The sequence below is a fragment of the Carcharhinus amblyrhynchos genome, unplaced genomic scaffold (assembly GCF_965287045.1).
Source record: "Carcharhinus amblyrhynchos unplaced genomic scaffold, sCarAmb.v2.hapA scaffold_77, whole genome shotgun sequence".
Lineage (NCBI taxonomy): Eukaryota > Metazoa > Chordata > Chondrichthyes > Carcharhiniformes > Carcharhinidae > Carcharhinus > Carcharhinus amblyrhynchos.
The window spans coordinates 639,353-658,573 of record NW_027649817.1 but is presented as its reverse complement, the minus strand read 5'-3'; the positions used below and the strand labels follow the sequence as shown (position 1 = coordinate 658,573).

At 45.5% G+C, this 19,221-nt stretch overlaps 1 protein-coding gene across 1 annotated transcript in view; it reads right to left on the bottom strand.

Moving 5' to 3' along the window:
• Positions 1 to 9,190: 9,190 nt before the first annotated feature.
• Positions 9,191 to 19,221, bottom strand: part of emx1 (empty spiracles homeobox 1) — a 50,356-nt gene continuing 40,325 nt past the window's right edge. Inside the window, exon 3 of the mRNA XM_080182653.1 lies at positions 9,191 to 9,495. Coding sequence (XP_080038779.1) covers positions 9,328 to 9,495 — 168 coding nt within the window. The 3' untranslated portion in view covers positions 9,191 to 9,327. The remainder of the gene's footprint in view (positions 9,496 to 19,221) is intronic.

Sequence of the window (19,221 nt, the reverse complement as noted above, 5' to 3'; positions counted from 1 at the left end):
GCTAAGTTCTCCCTCAGTATGCCCGAACGGGTGCCGGAGTGTGGCAACTGAGGGATTTTCACTGCGGCTTCATTGCAGCGTTAATGTAGCCTACTTGTGATTAATAAATGAAGAAACTGGGTTAAAAAATCATGGAAGAGAAACGGAATGACAGAACTATGGAGCTGAATGGATCAGAATGTGTCGACCCTACGCCAGCAGGACCTGGGTTGGGAATGGGAATTGCAACCAATGGGCCGAATGGCCTCCTCCTGTGATGTCTGATTGTGTGATGCCGGGTGTTAATCTGCTACAAATAGCAAGGTTGAAAAAAACGTGGATTAATTTCAAATTCTACCCAATTCACCTGTTTGCTCGACAGTTAGCTGGCATGAATTCAATGGGCTGAATGGCCTTCTTCGGTGCCGTGAGTGACTCAATGCTACAGTACACTCTCACCGAGGTTACATAGCATTTTGATACTTACCAAGGAATGTCTGTTAGTCTCACCCTCTTTCCTCATTAAGAGCAAGTTGTTTTTAAATCGGGTTAATGTTTAGTGAGCATTTTAACTGATTGATACTGTGTACAGACAGCTATCCCTCTCTCCTCTTTGTAAGTGTCAATAACATTGGTTACTCTTGACTGATCACAGTGGGACAGGACATTACCCTGTGTAGATCATGAACATCACCTCCTGGACGCATTCCTGAATGTGAAACTGCTTGTGTGGGACACTGAGACGTAAGAACATAGGAACTAGGAGCAGGAATCGGCCATCTGGCCCCTCGAGCCTGCTCCGCCATTCAATAAGAACATAAGAAATAGGAGCAGGAGTAGGCCATCTGGCCCTTCGAGCCTGCCCCGCCATTCAATAAGATCATGGCTGATCTGTCGCTGCTCAGTTCCACTTTCCCGCTTTCTCCCCATAACCCTTAATCCCCTCTCTTGTCAAAAACCCATCAACCCGCGTCTTAAAAATATTTAGCGAGGTAGCCTCCACCACTTCAACGGGCAGAGAATTCCAGAGATTCACCACCCTTTGAGTGAAGAAGTTCCTCCTCAACTCCGTTCTAAACCGCCCCCCCTTTATCTTGAGGCTGTGCCCCCTAGTCCTACTATCCTTTCTGAGCGGGAAGAGTCTCTCCACCTCTATCCTATCCATCCCATTCATCATCTTATACGTCTCAATGAGATCTCCCCTCATTCTTCTAAACTCTAACGAGTACAAGCCCAGTTTATTCAGCCTCTCCTCATAGCTCAACCCCCTCAACTCCGGTATCAGCCTAGTAAACCTCCTCTGCACTCCCTCCAAGGCCAAAATATCTTTGCGCAGGTGCGGCGCCCAAAACTGCACACAGTACTCCAGCTGCGGCCTCACCAATGCCCTATACAGCTGCAGCAAGACCTCCCTACTTTTATATTCAATCCCCCTCGCTATGAAGGCCAGCATCCCATTCGCCTTCCTGACCACCTGCTGCACCTGCAAGCTGGGTTTTTGCGACTCATGCACAAGGACCCCGAGGTCCCTCTGCACCGTCGCCTGCTGCAGTTTTTCGCCCCGTAAGTAATAGTCCTTCCTACCATTCTTCCTACCAAAGTGGACCACCTCACACTTGCCAACATTAAATTCCATTTGCCATTTCCTGGCCCATTCGCCCAGCCTATCTAGATCCTTCTGCAGACTCTCCACACCCTCCGCACAATTTGCCGTTCCCCCAATCTTAGTGTCATCAGCAAATTTCGACACCCTACACTCGGTTCCCTCCTCCAGATCATCTATATAAATGGTAAAAAGCTGAGGCCCCAGCACCGACATAAGATCATGGCTGATCTTGTTGTGGACTCAGCTCCAGTCACCCATCTGCTCACCATAACCCTAAGTTCCTTGACTGTTCAAAAATCTATTTATCCTTGCATTAAAAACGTTCTATGAGGTGGCCTCGTTGAGGCGGCATGGTGGCCCAGTGGTTAGCACTGCTGCCTCTCTGCGCCAGGAACCTGGGTTCGATTCCCAGCTTAGGTCACTGTCTGTGCAGAATTTGCGCATTCTCCCCGTCTGCATGGGTTTCCTCCCACAGTCCAAAAAGTTGTGCAAGTTTGGGGCATTGGCCATGTTAAATTTTCCCTCAATGTACCCAAACAGGCGCCAGAGTGTGGTGACTAGGGGTTTTTTACAGTAATTTCATTGCAGTGTTAATGTAAGCCTAATTGTGACATAATGAATAGACTTAAACTCAACTGCTTCACTGGGCAGGGAATTCCACGATTCACAACCCTTTGTGTGAAGAAGTTCCACCTCAACTCAGTCCTAAATCTGTTCCCCCTTATTTTGAGGCTATGCCCCCAGTTCTAGTTTCATCCGCCAGTGGAAACAATTTTCCTGCTTCTATCTTATCCATTCCCTTCATAATCTTATATGTTTCTATAAGATCTCCCCTCATTCTTCTGAATTCCAATGAGTTTCGTCCCAGTCTACTCAGTCTGTCCTCATAAGCCAACCCTCTCAACTCCAGAATCAACCTAGTGAATCTCCTCTGCACCCCCTCCAGTGCCAGTATATCCTTTGTCAAGTAAGGAGACCAAAACTGTAGACAGTACTCCAGGTGTGGCCTCACCAGCACCTTATACAGCTGCAACATAACCTCGCTGTTTTTAAACTCCATCCCTCTAGCAATGAAGGACAAAATTCCATTTGCCTTCTTAAATACCTGTGTACCTGTGAACCAACTCCTTGAGATTCCTGCACAAGGACACCCAGGTCCCTCTGCACAGCAGCATGCTGCAATTTTTTACCATTTAAATAATAGTCCAGTTTGCGTTATTCCGACCAAAATGGATGACCTCACGTTTACCAGCATTGTATTATATCTGCCAGCCCACTCACTTAGACTATCTACATCCCTTTGCAGACTTTCAATGTCCTATGCATGCTTTCGATGTGTAATCAGTGTGCTGAGCAAGGAATGGAGGATCCACTCCCAGGCCCAATCGCAAACTCTCCTCAGAAAGAAGAAGCAGGCAAGGGTGGGAACGAGTCAGGTGTCAGATCCAATGATTTGATTCGACTTATTATTGTCACGTATTAGTATGCAGCGAGAAGTATTGTGCATTACACAGATAAAGCATACCATTCACAGATTCCTGGGATTGGCAGGTCTGTTATATGAGGGGAGACTTATATTCACTAGAGTTCAGAAGAGTGAGAGGGGATCTCATAGAAACGTATAAAATTCTAACAGGGTTAGACAGGGTAGATTCTGAAAGAATGTTCCCAATGATGGGGGAGTCCAGAACTTGGGGTCATAGTTCGAGGCTAAAGGGTAAACCATATAGAACCAAGGTGAGGAGAAATTTCTTCACCCAGAGGGTGGTGAATGTGTGGAATTCACTCCCACAGAAAGTAGCTGGGGCTAAAACGTTGTCTGATTTTAAGAAGAAATTAGACATAGCTCTTGGGGCTAAAGGGATCAAGGGATATGATGGACGGGGGGGCAGTTATCAGGATATTGAATTCGATCATAATGAATGGAGGAGCAGTCTCGAAGGGCTGAATGGCCTACTCCTGCTTCTCATTTCTGTGTATCTATGTTCCCACATAGGGAGAAGGAGAGAGTGCAGAATATCGTGTTACAGTCACAGCTAGGGTATAGAGAAAGATCAGCTCAATATAAGGTAAGCCCATTCAAAAATCTGACAGCAGCAAGGGAGAAGCTGTTCTTGAGTCGGTTGGTACGCGACCTCAGACTTTTGTATCTTTTTCCCAACAGAGGAAGGTGGAAGAGAGAATGTCCGAGGTGCGTGAGGTCCTTAATTATGTTGACTGTTTTTCCAAGGCAGCGGGAGGTGTAGACAGAGTCAATGGATGGGAAGCTGGTTTGCGTGATGGATTGGGCTGGTTCCTTGTGATCTCGGTCAGAGCAGGAGCCATACAAAGCAGTGATACCTCCGGGAAGAAATGGGGACCCAGCTGGCATTTAACAACTCTGCCAGTAGCATCCTGAAGGCTGCTGGGGGGGCGGGGGGGGGGGGGGGGGGGGGGCGGGTGGTGGTGGTGGTGGTAGGTGGGAGAGAATTGGGGAGGCTGTGGGAGTGTTTCTTACGAGGTGTGGGAAAAATCCAGCCAATATTCCCACTCCCATTGCACTTTGGGTGATGGGAACTACAAACTATCAAAAGCATGGAGGCTTTCGAGTCTATGCAAATAAACTAACCCTTCAAGTTCATCCTAGCACGAGTTTACTGTCGGGTTATTCCTAGAAATCAGAGCTCACCAAAACTGAAGGATTGGGAAATGTGCTTCCGCTCATAAAGAGGGAAAAAAGGGTTGGGAAACATTGCTTGTAAAGGAGGGGAAAATAAAAACATGTTTCTGTTTACAGATGGGTAATGAGGAGAAATCATTACTGTTAAAAATAATTCCTCAACTGCCTGTAATAACAGCTAGTGGCTGCTCACCGCAAGCATGGTCAGGGGAGTTCAGTCAGTTATTGTCTATTCCAACCTGGAGGTTTTGTGATCCCACCTCTTCCCCAGTGCCATTGGAAAAGGACGCTGTCTGTCAACGCCTTCAAGCTTCATCACCAGAGGGCCGTATCAGAGAATCATAGAATCCTACAGTGCAGAAGGAGGCCATATGGCCCATCGAGCCTGCCCCGACCACAATCCCCCCCCAAACCCTATCACCATAATGCCACACATTTACCCCACTAATCCCTCTCACACTAAGGACAATTTAGCATGGCCAATCAACCTAACCCGTGCATCTTTGGGCTGTGGGAGGAAACTGGAGCACCCGCAGGAAACCCACGCAGACATGGGGAGAACATGCAAACTCCACACAGACAGTGATCCGAGACTGGAATTGAACCCGTGTCTTTGGCGCTGTGAGGCAACAGTGCCAACCACTGTGCCACCATGCTGCCCCTAGCAGTAGTCTGGTGTTTTCCATTGTATCATTGGCAAGGTGGGAAGATTGAGGGGTGTGGTTGAGTGAGGATCGTGGAGGGCTCTCTGGATGTTTGTGCTGTCCTTTGTGTGTTCACTTTGGTGGTCAACAGCATCCTCAATGCTGACTTCAAAACTGGAAGTGAAGGAAAGCCTCTCCTTGTCTTTATAACCTCCTCCAGCCTTCCAGCTTTCCAAGATCCCTGTGCTCCTCAAACTCTGGCCTCTTGTTCATCCCCCACTACTCTTGACCCATTGTTGGCGGCTGTGCCTTCAGCTACTGGGCCATAACCCCTGGAAAACTTTCCCTAAACTGTTCTCCCCTCCTACAAGATGGTCCTTAAAACTTACCCTCTTTGGCCAAGCTCTCCTTCTGGTTACACCACAGCGAGGCTGTTTGGGAGGTTTTGCCATGTTAAAGGCACAATATAGTGTAATATTATTGAACTACGAAAAGATTGACTAAGATGTTACCAGGACTTGATGTTTTGAATTTTAAGGAGAGGCTGGATGGACTGGAACTTTATTCTCTGGAGCGTAGGAGGCTGAGGGGTGACCTTATAGAGGTCTGTAAAATAATGAGGGGTACAGATCAGCTAGATAGTCAATATCTTTTCCCAAAGTTAGCGGAGTCTAAATCGAGAGGGCAAAGGTTTCAGGTGAGAGGGGAGAGATATAAAAGGGTCCAGAGGGGTAATTTTTTCACACAGAGGGTGGTGAACACCTGGAATGAGCTACCAGAGGCCGTAGTAGAGGCAGATACAATTTTGTCTTTTAAAAAGCATTTAGACAGTTACATGGGTAAGATGGGTGTAGAGGGATATGGGCCAAATGCGGGCAATTGGGACTAGCTTAGTGGTAAAACTGGGCAGCATGGACAAGTTGGGCCGAAGGGCCTGTTTCCACCTGTAAACCTCGATGACTCAATAAATGTGAGTTGTTATCTTTGTTAGACTCGAATTACATAGAACATAGAACATAGAACACTACAGCACAAACAGGCCCTTCGGCCCACAAGTTGCGCCGACCACATCACCTACCAACCTACAGACCTATCTATAACCCTCAATCTCATTAAACCCCATATACTCATCCAGAAGTCTTTTAAAAGACCCCAGCGAGTTCGCCTCCACCACCACTGACGGCAGCCGATTCCATTCACTCACCACCCTCTGAGTGAAAAACTTACCCCTAACATCACTTCTGAACCTCCCTCCCCGCACCTTAAATCTGTGTCCTCTCGTAGCGACCATTTCAAACCGGGGAAATAGCCTCTGAGAGTCCACCCTATCTATTCCTCTCAACATTTTGTAAACTTCTATCAGGTCGCCTCTCAACCTTCGTCTCTCCAGGGAAAAGAGTCCCAGCTCCCTCAACCTAACTTCATAAGGCATGCCTCCCAGTCCAGGCAACATCCTTGTAAATCTCCTCTGCACCCTTTCAATAGCTTCTACATCTTTCCTATAGTGAGGCGACCAGAACTGCGCACAATACTCCAAATGAGGCCTGACAAGGGTCTTATAAAGTTCCAGCATTACCTCCCGACTCCTAAACTCAATCCCTCGATTAATGAAGGCCAGTACACCATACGCCTTCTTGACCACCTCCTCCACCTGCGAGGCCGATTTAAGAGTCCTGTGGACCCGGACCCCAAGATCCTTCTGCTCCTCAACACTACTCAGACTTCTGCCCTTAATAGTGTACTCGTTCATCCCGTTGGTTCTGCCAAAATGGACGACAACACATTTATCCGCGTTGAAGTCCATCTGCCACTTCTCCGCCCAGTCCTGCATCCTATCTATGTCCTGCTGCAACTTTTGCCATCCTTCCAGATCATCCACAACACCACCGACCTTCGTGTCATCAGCGAACTTACTTACCCATCCCTCCACTTCCTCATCCAGGTCATTTATGAAAATGACAAACAACAAGGGTCCCAGAACAGATCCTTGAGGCACTCCGCTGGTGACTGACCTCCATTCAGAAAAAGCCCCATCCACAACCACTCTCTGCCTTCTGCAGGCAAGCCAGTTCTGGATCCACAAGGCCAAAGGCCCTTGGATCCCATGCCCTCTCACCTTCTCAAGAAGTCTTGCATGGGGGACCTTATCAAACGCCTTGCTGAAGTCCATGTACACTACGTCCACGGCACTTCCTTCGTCAATGTGTTCAGTCACATTATCGAAGAACTCAACTAGGCTTGTAAGGCACGACCTGCCCTTGACAAATTCCTTGAATCCCTTGAATTCCGTGACTGTCAAGGAACCAATCAAAACAGAAGACGGGAGCAGACATAGAATCCACAGTGCAGAAGGAGGCCATTTGGCCCATCAAACCTATACTGACAACAATCCCATCCAGTTCCTATTCCTGTAACCCCATGTATTTAACCTGTAATCCCCCTGACACTAAGGGGCAATTTATGGCCAATCAACCTAACCTGTGCATTTTCAGACTGTGGGAGGAAACCGGAGCACCTGGAGGAAACCCACTTGGATACGAGGAGAATGTGCAGACTCCACACAGACAGGGACCCAAAATCGGAATTGAATCTGGGTCCCTGGCACTGTGGGGGACCACTGTGCCACCGTGCCACAAAGCTCTTAACAGCAGCAATACATCACAAACACCATGGTAGGAAAAATCACAAGCCTTTATTCATATACTCAGGCAGAGAATGCAGGGGAAGCAAAATAATGAGATTGAGCTTTCTGAAGCACACATTAAACAACATCACAGATATTTACAGTCTGCTCGTTGAGGGATCAGAGATTACCCATGTTCAGAGTGAAAGACCTACTGCTTGAGCAGACTTGCCAGAGATGAGTTGGTCCTTCATGTTTTCCAAAGAAGACTGTGTGTGTGTGTGTGTGTGTAAAATGTGTGAATTTGTTTGTGTGTGTCTATGTGTGTGCCTGTTTCTGTGTGACTGTGTGCAGTGTCTGTGTGCACATGTTTGTGTGAGTGATGTCTGTGTGTGTGTGGGTGTGGGTGTTTGTGTCTGTGGCATCTGTTTCTGTGTAACTGGTGTCTTCTGTTTATGTATGTGTGTGTTTCTGTATGTGTGTGTTTATGTGTGGTGCCTGTCTGTCTCTGTGTGACTTGCTTGTGTGTGTGTAAGCATGTGTGTGCCTGTGTGCGATGACTATGTGTGCGTGACAGTGTGTGTGTGAGTGTGTGCAGTGTCTGTGTGTATATGTGTGTGTGTGTATATGTGTGTGTGTGTCTGTAACAGTGTGTGTTTGTGTGTGTGTGTGCGTGCAGTGTCTGTGTAACAGTGTGTGTGTGTGTGTGTGTGTAGTGTCTGTGTATGTGTCTGTGTAACAGTATGAGTGAGTGTGTGTGTGTGTGCAGTGAATGTGCGTGTGTCTGTGTAACAGTGTGTGTGTGTGTGTGTGTCTGTGCACAGTGAATGTGTGTGTGTCTGTGTAACAGTGTGTGTGAGTGTGTGTGTGTGCAGTGTCTGTGCATGTGTCTGTGTAACTGTGTGTGTGTGTGTGGTGTCTGTGTGACAGTGTGTGTGTGTTTGTGTGTGTGGTGTCTCTGTGTGACAGTATGAGTGAGCTGAAGGTTGCCCAGGCTGACTCCCACTGGCAAAGCTCACACAGGGAGAATGACAATGTAGATGAATTGTTGGAAATGTGGTTGGCCAGTGGAACTGAATTTCAGTGAGTGTCAACCGTTTAGGGGAGCAGAGGGTCATTATAAAGAGCTGTGGTTACTCGAGAAACGACTGACAGCTCCGACACTTCCTGCATATCGATCTTTGACATCCACAACACATTTAAAGATGACACATTAAGGATGCATCGATAATGTTGCAAAATGTATTTTTATCAGGCTGTTAGTGGAAACTGTGCCAAACGTTTCTTGTAGAGTAAGAGCAATGGGAAATAATAAAGCTCACTCCCGGAAAACAATAGCAACGTCCCAACACCTTCTGGAGTAAATCAATCCATCTGAACATCTGTATCCCAAAATATTCAGCTCCTGAGGGGACAAAGGCTTTGAATCTCCATAGCCTCTGTCCACTCCCCACAGCTGAAGTCACCATTATAAAAAGGAACGTCCAATAAATAAAAAAAAGTTTATTCTTTCAGATAATTTTTAATATAATATATATTTATATATTTACACACACACAGCGGATGGTTAATTGTCACAGGAGAAGCGTTGCTATCTTCCAACTACATCCTGAAGTGCATTTCCTTTTCAGATTCAATCTCCACTAAAATCTTATCCAAGGTCTTCGATGATTGTCACGTGTTGTCATTCTCCAAACTGTTCTGACGTTTTCTCCATCCTCCTCACACTGGGTGGAAATGTCTGTGCTTTCCTGTAGTCCCTTTCATTGTCTCTCCCTCCTTCCCTTCCTCCTGACCTCCCCCCCTTTCTCCCTCGCTAATCCTCCGAGGTGACATCAATGTCCTCGGGACTGGATTGTTTTGTTGCCAACCTCCAACGGTTGACGTGATGCGAGCCTTTCTTCTTCTGCTGGGACTCGGGTCCCTCTTCCTCCAACTTCTGACGTTTATATTTCGTTCTCCTGTTTTGGAACCACACCTTCACCTACAATTAAAATAAAACACAAGACAAGGAAATCGGATTGGGCTGGTAAGTTGTAAGTAACATTCGTGCCACAGAAATGCCAGTCAATAACCATCTCCAACAAGAAAAGAATAAACTTTATTTATTAGTCACAGGTAAGGCTTACATTAACACTGCAATGAAGTTACTGTAAACTTCACCAAGTCGGCACAGTCCGGTGCCTGTTCGGGTCAATGCACCTAATCAGCAGGTCTTTCAGAATGTGTGGGGAAACTGGAGCAACCTGGAGGAAACCCACGCAGACATGGGGAGAATGTGCAGACTCCACACAGACAGTGACCCAAGCCAGGAATCGAACATAGGTCCCTGGCGCTGTGAAGCAGCAGTGCTAACCACTGTGCCACTGTGCTGCCCACAATATGACAATCTGACCATCTGCCATTGAAAGACATTACCATCACTGAATCCTCCACTATTATCATCCTTGGGGTTACCATTGACCAGAAACCGAACTGGACCAGCCATATAAATACAATGACTGCAAGAGCAGGTCAGAGGCTGGGAATCCTTGACCTCTTGCCTCCCCAAAATCTATCCACCATCCACAAGGCACAAGTCAGGAGTGTGATGGAATACTCCCCACTTGCCTGGATGGGTGCAGCTCCAACAACACTCAAGAAACTTGACACCGTCCAGGACAAAGCAGCCCCACTTGATTGGCACCCAATCCACAAACATTCACAAACTCCCTCCACCACCAACGCACAGTGGCAGCCGTGTGTACCATCTACAAGGTACACTGCAGCAACTCAAACAGCAACTCTAACAGCTGGAAGGGCAAAGGAGATAAAAGCATGGGAGCCCACCATCTGCAAGTTCCCCACCAAAATCCTGGGAAGTCTATTCTAACAGCACTATGGATGTACCCACACCACATGGACTGTAGATGGCACCTTCTCAAGAGCAATTAGGGATGGGCAATAAATGTTCATTTCATGAGCAATGCCCACATCCTGTGAATGAATTTTTAAAAACTGTCTCTTGTAGGATCAGAAATCCTTGAACTGCGGAGCAGTGTGTGAATCTTTAAACAAATGAACACCTGGCCATAGGAACTGGATCTGGCATGAAGTTTCTTTCACTGTTGGAATTCACAAATGACTTTGATAGTTGCTAAGGCTTTTCTGAGAGGAGAAAATGTAACCATAGATTATTTGAAATAGAGTCATAGAGGTTTACAGTGTGGAAAAAGGCCCTTCAGCCCAACTTGTCCATGCTGCCCTTTTTTTAAACCCTTAAGCTAGTCCCAATTGCCCGTATTTGGCCCATATTCCTCTATACCCATCGTACCCATGTAACTGTCTAAATGCTTTTTAAAACCAAAATTGTACTCGCCTCTGCTACTACCTCTGGCAGCTTGTTCCAGACACTCACCACCCTCTGTATGAAAAAAATGCCCCTTTGGATCCTTTTGTATCTCTCCCCTCTCATCTTAAACCTATATCTTCTAGATTTAGACTCCCCTACCTTTGGGAAAAGATTTGACTATCTAACTGATCTGTGCCCCTCATTATTTTATAGACCTCTATAAGATCACCCCTCAGCCTTCTACGCTCCAGAGAAAAAAGACGCACTCTATCCAGCCTCTCCTTATAACTCAAACCACTAAATCCCGGCAGCATTTTAGTAAATCTCTTCTGCACTCTTTCTAGTTTAATAATATCCTTTCTATAATAGGATGACCAGAACTGTACACAGTATTCCAAGTGTGGCCTTGCCAATGTCTTGTAAAACTTCAACAAGACATCCCAACTTCTGTATTCAATGTTCTGACCGATGAAACCAAGCATGCTGAATGCCTTCTTCACCACTCTGTCCACCTGTGACTCCACTTTCAAGGAGCTATGAAACTGTACCCCTAGTTCTCTTTGTTCTGTAACTCTCCCCAACGGCCTATCATTAACTGAGTAAGTCCTGCCTTGGTTCAATTTACCAAAATGCATCAGCTCGCATTTGTCTAAATTAAACGCCATCTGCCATCCATCAGCCTCAAATAAGGCTAAAATGGAGAGTGAGCAGAGCATGGAGAAATATTGACAGGATTTCATAAGGATGAGATCATTAAAGTAATTATTCCGCATTTAGAATCAGAAGAGGAGAGATCTGAAATTAGAGTATCATAGTTAGTGTTAGCAAAAATTCAACTACAAATCAAGCAGCTTGACATAGAACAAGAAGAGAGGGAAAACCTCAAACTAGCAAAAGGGAAAGAAGTAGAAACTAAAAAGCTTGGACTTGACTGCCGGGGAAAGAGAGGTTAGCAAGGAAGGTGGGATATCAAAAAGTTGAAGTTTATTTATTAATCAGTGAAGTTATTGTGAAAATCCCCTAGTCGCCACACTCTGGCATCTGTTCAGGTGCACTGAGGGAGAATTTAGCATGGCCAATGCACCCAACCAGTACGTCTTTCAGATTGTGGGAAGAAACTGGAGCACCCAGAGGAAACGCACGCAGATACGGGGAGAACGTGTGGATTCTGTACAGACAGTGACCCAAGCTGGGAATCAAACCCAGGTCCCTGTGGCACTGTGAGGCAGCAGTGCTAACCACTGTGCCAACATGCCACCTACGAAACAGAGATAGAGATCTTCAAAGTCAGAAAGAATTACAACAGAATCAGCTGGCTGAAGTAAAGTTTTGATTAAAGAAGGAACAGAGAGATAGTGGTTCACAGGATGAGTTTGATTCCACTAAAAATTTGGATTTTACAAAAATCTTTTTTTAAGCGCCTAAGTTAGAGTGGCTGGAGTTGAATGATATTTTACCTCTTTGGAAAAGAAAGCTGTGAAGTTGAAGTGGCCAAAAGTTGTTTCGACCTTAATGTGACTGAGCGTCCTGACTGATATAGCTATAGATGCGTACAGTGTGGGATCGGTAGTTTCCATCACTGACATTGGAGTACGGTGGCACAGTGATTAACACTGCTGTCTCACAGTGCCAGAGACCTGGGTTCAATTCCCAGCTTTGGGTCACTGTCTGTGCAGAGTCTGCATGTTCTCCCTGTGTTTGCATGGGTTTCCTCCGGGTGCTCCGGTTTCTTCCCACAGTCTGAAACACGTGCAGGTTAGGTGCATTGGCCATGGTAAATTCTCCCAAACAGGTGCCAGAGTGTGGCGACTAGGGGATTTTCACAGTAACATCATTGCCATGTTAACGTAAACCTACTTGTGACTAATAAATAAACTTTTTTTTTAAACTAGAGGAAGATTTTGAAAATGTGAGGTAAATGATGATTGTGGAAACTTTGCAGAATGGCAAAATTAAAGACAGAATTAAAGGCTCTTTATCTGAATGCATGCAAGTCATAACAGGTTGGATGAATTAATAGTATAAATAGCAATAATGGGTATGATGATAGTCACTACAAGGACAAGGTGGTAAAGTGATCACAGCTGGGATCTGAATTTCAAGGATATTTGACAATTCAGAAGAACCACAAGAAAGAGAAGTGGATATGGTAGCTCTGTTAATCAACAATGAGAGCGGCACAGTAATGAGAAATGATCTTGGTTCAGAGAATCAAAATTTGGACTCTGTTTGGGTGGAGATAAGAAATAATAAAGGAAAGAAGTCATTGGAGGGATTGGTTTGTAGACCCCTGAAGTAGCTACACTATAGGGCAGAGTACAAATCAAGAAATGCCAAGGGCAGCTAAGGATGGGCAACAAATGCTGGCCCAACTAGCGATGCCCATGTCCCATGAATTGATAAAAAAAAGGGGCAGAGAAGAAAGTAATAATCATGTGAAATATAGATTGAGTAAATCAAATTAGCAAATGTAGCTGAGAAGATGAGTTCAAAATGTGTATTTGGGACAATTTAGCAGAAAAATATGTTCTGGAACCTGCCAGGGAACTGGTTATTTTGAAGCCGAGAATGTGTAAATTGATGATCTTGTCGTAAAGGATCCTCTTGGTAAGAATAATCATAACATGGTCACAAATTCACTTGCAATTTGAGGATGAAAATTTTCAGTCAGAAATTAGTGTCTTAATCTTAAATATTTGATTTGATTTGATTTATTATTGTTACGTGTATTAGCATTCTTGCGCGCTATACAGACAAAACATACCGTTCATAGAGAAGGAAACAAGAGGGTGCAAAATGTGGTACTACAGTCATAGCAAGGGTGTAGAGAAAGATCAACTGAATGCAAAGTAAGTCTTCCTGACAGCAGCAGGGAAGAAGCTGTTCTTGAGTTGGTTGGTCCATGGCTTTAGATTTTTGTATCCTTTTCCCAAAGGAAGAAGGTGGAAAAGAGAATGTCCGGGATGTGTGAGGTCGTTAATTATGCTGGCTGTTTTGCCGATGCAGTGGGAAGTGTAGACAGAGTCAACGGATGGGAGATTGCTTTGTGTGATGGATTGGGTTACATTCACAACTTTTTGTAGTTCCTTGCAGTCTTGGGCAGCACAGGAGCCCATACCAAACTGTGATACAACCAGAAAGAATGCTTTCTATGGTGCATCTGTAAAAGTTGGTGAGAGTTGTAGGTGACATGCCAAATTTCCTTAGTCTTCTGAGAAAGTAGAGGTGTTGGTGGGCTTTCTTAACTATAGCGTCAGCGTGGAGGGACCAGGACAGGTGATCTGGATATCTAAAAACTTGTTACTCTCGACCCTTTCTACTTCACCCTCATTGATGTAGACAAGGGTATGTTCTCCTTTACACTTCCTGAAGTTGATAACTGTCTCTTTTGTTTTGTTGACATTGAGGGAGAGATTATTATTGCTGCACCAGTTCACCAGATTCTCTATCTCATTCCTGTACTCTGTCTTGTCATTGTTTGAGATTTGACTCACTATGGTGATATCATCAGCAAACTTGAAAATCGAGTTGGAGGGGATTTCGGCCACACAGTCATAGGTGTACAAGGGGTATAGTAGGGGGCTGAGAACACAGCCTTGTGGGACACCGGTGTTGTGGATGATTGTGGTTGTTGCCAATCCTTAAATAAAGGCGATTACAAAGATACGTAGACAGAGTTGGCGAAAGTAGATTGCGAAAATAGGTTAAAAGATAAGATGGTAAAGAAGCAATGGCAACATTTAAGGAGACATTTCATATCTCTCATCAAAGATGTACATTAAGAAAGAAAGACTCTCTGAGAATAATGTCCCATTTGTACTTTTTTTATTCATTCATAAATATTGCTGGCTGACCAGCGTTTATTGTTCATCCCTCGTTGCCCGAGTGTTAAGGATCAACCACATTGCAGCGGCTCTGGAGTCACACGTAGGCAGATCGGGCAAGGACAGCAAATTCCCCTCCCTAAAGAACATTAGTGAACCAGATGGGTTTTTCCAAAGTTGACCGTGATTTCATGGTCATCAGTTGGTTCCTAATTCTCGATACTTTATTGTTACTGAAATCAAATTCCGCCATCTGCCGTGGCGGGATTGGAACCCAGCTCCTCAGAACATTAGCTGAGTTTCTGGATTAACAGCCCAGCGATAATACCATTAGGCCACTGCGTCCCCTGTGAAAGTTAAGCATGGAATCAAATTGAAAGAAAAGATGCACAATACTACAAAGATTAGTGGTATGCTGGAAAATCGGGAACATTCTGGAAACCAGCAGAGGATGTCCAAAAAAGAAGAGGAAACTGAAGAATGAGAGAAAATAAGTAAAAAAAATACAAAACAGACAATAAAAGAAAAGCTAAGGTGAGCATGAGTCCCATAGAGGACAAGACTGAGGAATTAAAAATGCAAACAAAGAAATGGCAGAGACTTTGGATAAGTATTTTGTATCTGTCTTCACAGTTAGAACAGTACAGGCCCTTCGGCCCTCGATATTGTGCTGAGCTTTGTCCGAACCCAAGATCAAGCTATCCCACTCCCTATCATTCTGGTGTGCTCCATGTGCCTATCCAATAACCGCTGGAAAGTTCCTGAAGTTTATGACTCCACTATCACAGCAGGCAGTCCATTCCTGTACTCTGTCTCATCATTATTTAAGACCCGACCCACTACAGTCATGTCATCAGCAAACTTGAAAATCGAATTGGAGGGGATTTTTAGGTGGCGAGATGGCAGTTGGAGTTTAATTTGGACAAATGTGAGGTAATGCATTTTGGAAGGTCTAACACAGATAGGAAATATACAGTAAATGGCAGAACCCTTAAGAGTATTGATAGGCAGGGATCTGGGTGTACAGATATATAGGTACATAGAAAGTGGCAATGCAGATGGAGAAGGTAGTCAAGAAGGCTTACAGCATGCTTGCCTTCATCAGCCGGGGCACTGAGTTTAAAAATTGGCAAGTCATGTTGCCAACTATAGAACCTTCGTTAGGCTGTGCTTGGAATATAGTGTTCAATTCACGTCACCACACTACCAGAAAGATGTGGAGGCTTTGGAGAGGGTACAGAAAAGATTTACCAGGGTGTTGCCTGGTTTGGAGGGCATTAGCTATGAGGAGAGGTTGGAGAAACTTGGTTTGTTCTCACTGGCATGACAGAGTCTATAAGATTATGAGGAGCATGGACAGAATTAATAGCCAGAAGCTTTTTTCCAGGGTGGAAGAGTCAATTATTAGGGGGAATAAGTTTAAGTTGTGAGGGATGAGGCTTAAAGGAGATGTACGAGGCAAGATTTTCACACAGATGGTGGTGGGTGCCTGGAACTCGTTGTCCGGGGAGGTAGTGGAAACAGATACGAAAGTGAGTTTTAAAAGACATCTGAACAAATACATGAATAGGTTGGGAATAGAGAGATATGGTCTCTGGAAGAGTAGGGGGTTTTGGTTCAGTCTGGCAGCATGGTCGGTGTAGGCTTGGAGGGCCTGTTCCTTTTCCTAGGCCTTAACTAATAGGCAAGTATCCCATATATCTTCTTAACCACTGTATTTACCTGTCCTACTACCTGTGGAATCTGTGGCTGTGCACTCCAAGCTCCCTCTGATCCCCAGTACTTCCACTGCCTTCCCATTCACACACAAATCCTTTGCCTTGTTAGCCCTCCCCAGTGCATTAGCTCACTCTTCTCTAGGTTGAATTCCATTTGCCACTGCTCTGTTCACCTGACCAGCCTGTCGATATCTTCCTGCGCTGTCTGCCTCTCCTCCTCACTGTTTACCATCCTACCAATTTTCAATTCATTCGCAAATTTACTGATCATACCTCTGACATTTAAGTCCAAATCATGAATGGTACGGCACAAATAACAAGGGCCACAGCACTCAGCCCTGTGGAATCCCACTGGAAACAGCGTTCCTGTCACAGAAATACTCCTTTGCTTCCTGCCTCTCAGCCAGTTTTGGATCCAATGTGCCATATAGGGAAGTCGTGTCTGACAAATTTACTGGAGTTCTATGAGGATGTGTCTAGGGCGGTGGATAGAGGAGAGCCGGGGGATGTGGTCTTTCTGGATTTTCAGAAGGCGTTTGATAAGGTACCTCACAAGAGGTTACTGCAGAAGGTCAGAGGACATGGAGTTGGGGGTAGGGTGTTAGCGTGGATAGAGGATTGGTTGTCAAATAGGAGGCAGAGAGTGGGGGTCAATGGGTGCTATTCGGATTGGCGGATGGTGACTAGTGGAGTGCCCCAGGGGTCGGTGCTGGGGCCTCAGCTATTTACCATTTATATAGATGATCTGGAGGAGGGAACCGAGTGTAGGGTGTCGAAATTTGCTGATGACACCAAGATTGGGGGAAAGGCAAATTGTGCGGAGGGTGTGGAGAGTCTGCAGAAGGATCTAGATAGGCTGGGCGAATGGGCCAGGAAATGGCAAATGGAATTTAATGTTGGCAAGTGTGAGGTGGTCCACTTTGGTAGGAAGAATGGTAGGAAGGACTATTACTTACGTGGCGAAAAACTGCAGCAGGCGACGGTGCAGAGGGACCTCGGGGTCCTTGTGCATGAGTCGCAAAAACCTAGCCTGCAGGTGCAGCAGGTGGTCAGGAAGGCGAATGGGATGCTGGCCTTCATAGCGAGGGGGATTGAATATAAAAGTAGGGAGGTCTTGCTGCAGCTGTATAGGGCATTGGTGAGGCCGCAGCTGGAGTACTGTGTGCAGTTTTGGGCGCCGCACCTGCGCAAGGATATTTTGGCCTTGGAGGGAGTGCAGAGGAGGTTTACTAGGCTGATACCGGAGTTGAGGGGGTTGAGCTATGAGGAGAGGCTGAATAAACTAGGCTTGTACTCGTTAGAGTTTAGAAGAATGAGGGGAGATCTCATTGAGACGTATAAGATGATGAATGGGATGGATAGGATAGAGGTGGAGAGACTCTTCCCGCTCAAAAAAGACAGTAGGACTAGGGGGCACAGCCTCAAGATAAAGGGGGGGCGGTTTAGAACGGAGTTGAGGAGGAACTTCTTCACTCAAAGGGTGGTGAATCTCTGGAATTCTCTGCCCGTTGAAGTGGTGGAGGCTGCCTCGCTAAATATTTTTAAGAAGCGGGTTGATGGGTTTTTGATAAGAGAGGGGATTAAGGGTTATGGGGAGAGGGCGGGAAAGTGGAACTGAGCCACGACAGATCAGCCATGATCTTATTGAATGGCGGGGCAGGCTCGAAGGGCCAGATGGCCTACTCCTGCTCCTATTTCTTATGTTCTTATGTTCTTATTGCCTTGGATCCCATGGCCTTTACTCTTGACCAGTTTACCATAAGGGACCTTGTCAAAAGTTTTGCCAAAGTCCATATAGGCCATAGGATAGGTGCACTGTTCATAATCTTCCAAAATTCCTGAGATTTGGGAAAGATCTTAGAAATTGGAAAAACGTAACTCCAATATTCAAGAAGGATGGAGGGAGAAAACAGGAGACCATCGGCCAGTTTGTCAAAACTGTTGCCATTGGAAAAATGCTAGAATCCATTATTAAGGAGATAGTTACAGAGGATTTCAAAAACCCTAACCTTATCAGACAGAGTAAGGGAAATCATGCTTGCGTTCTTTGAGGGTGTATCAGAGTTGATAAAGGGGAACCAGTAAAGGTAGTGCATTTAGATTTCCAAAAGGCATTCAATAATGTGTCACATGAATATTTATTGCACAAGATAAGAACTGATGAGCATAGAGTCATAGAGTCACACAACACAGAAAGGGCCCTTCGGCCCATCGAGTCTGTACTGACAATGACTACCATTAAAGTCACACTTATCCCATTTTCCTGCACGTGTCCCATATCCTTGAATGATATATATAACAAAGAACAAAACAGCCCGGGAAACAGGCCCTTCGGCCCAACGAGCCCGTGCCGCCATTTTAACATTATGAGTCCCCCCCTCCATCCATGACCCTTGTCTATGCTTATGGCATTCCGCATTAAGGGAAGACCAATTTAGGGACAATTTGTTACACCAATCAGCCTAACAGCACATCTTTGGGGTGTGGGAGGAAACCGGAGCACCCGGAGAAAACCCACGCAAGCACGGGGAGAACGCACAAACTCCCACAGACACTGGCCCAAATCCATGTGTCTGCACAGCAAACAGTGATAGTCACTGAGCTGTCGTGTTGCCCATCAGCTGGTCCAGTTTAAGCGTACACTAACAACATGAAGCACTAGGCTATTCTCAAAACAACCAAGAACAGCCCTCGTACGACCCATCGCGTGTATGCCCCTCGTTGGACAACAAGGCGGACTGAATCACCTGTGGATTAAAAGAGAAAAACATCGATAACATGCACATCCTTATACAAACATTCAAGGGAATCCCCAGAAGCTCAAAGTAAAACAAGTG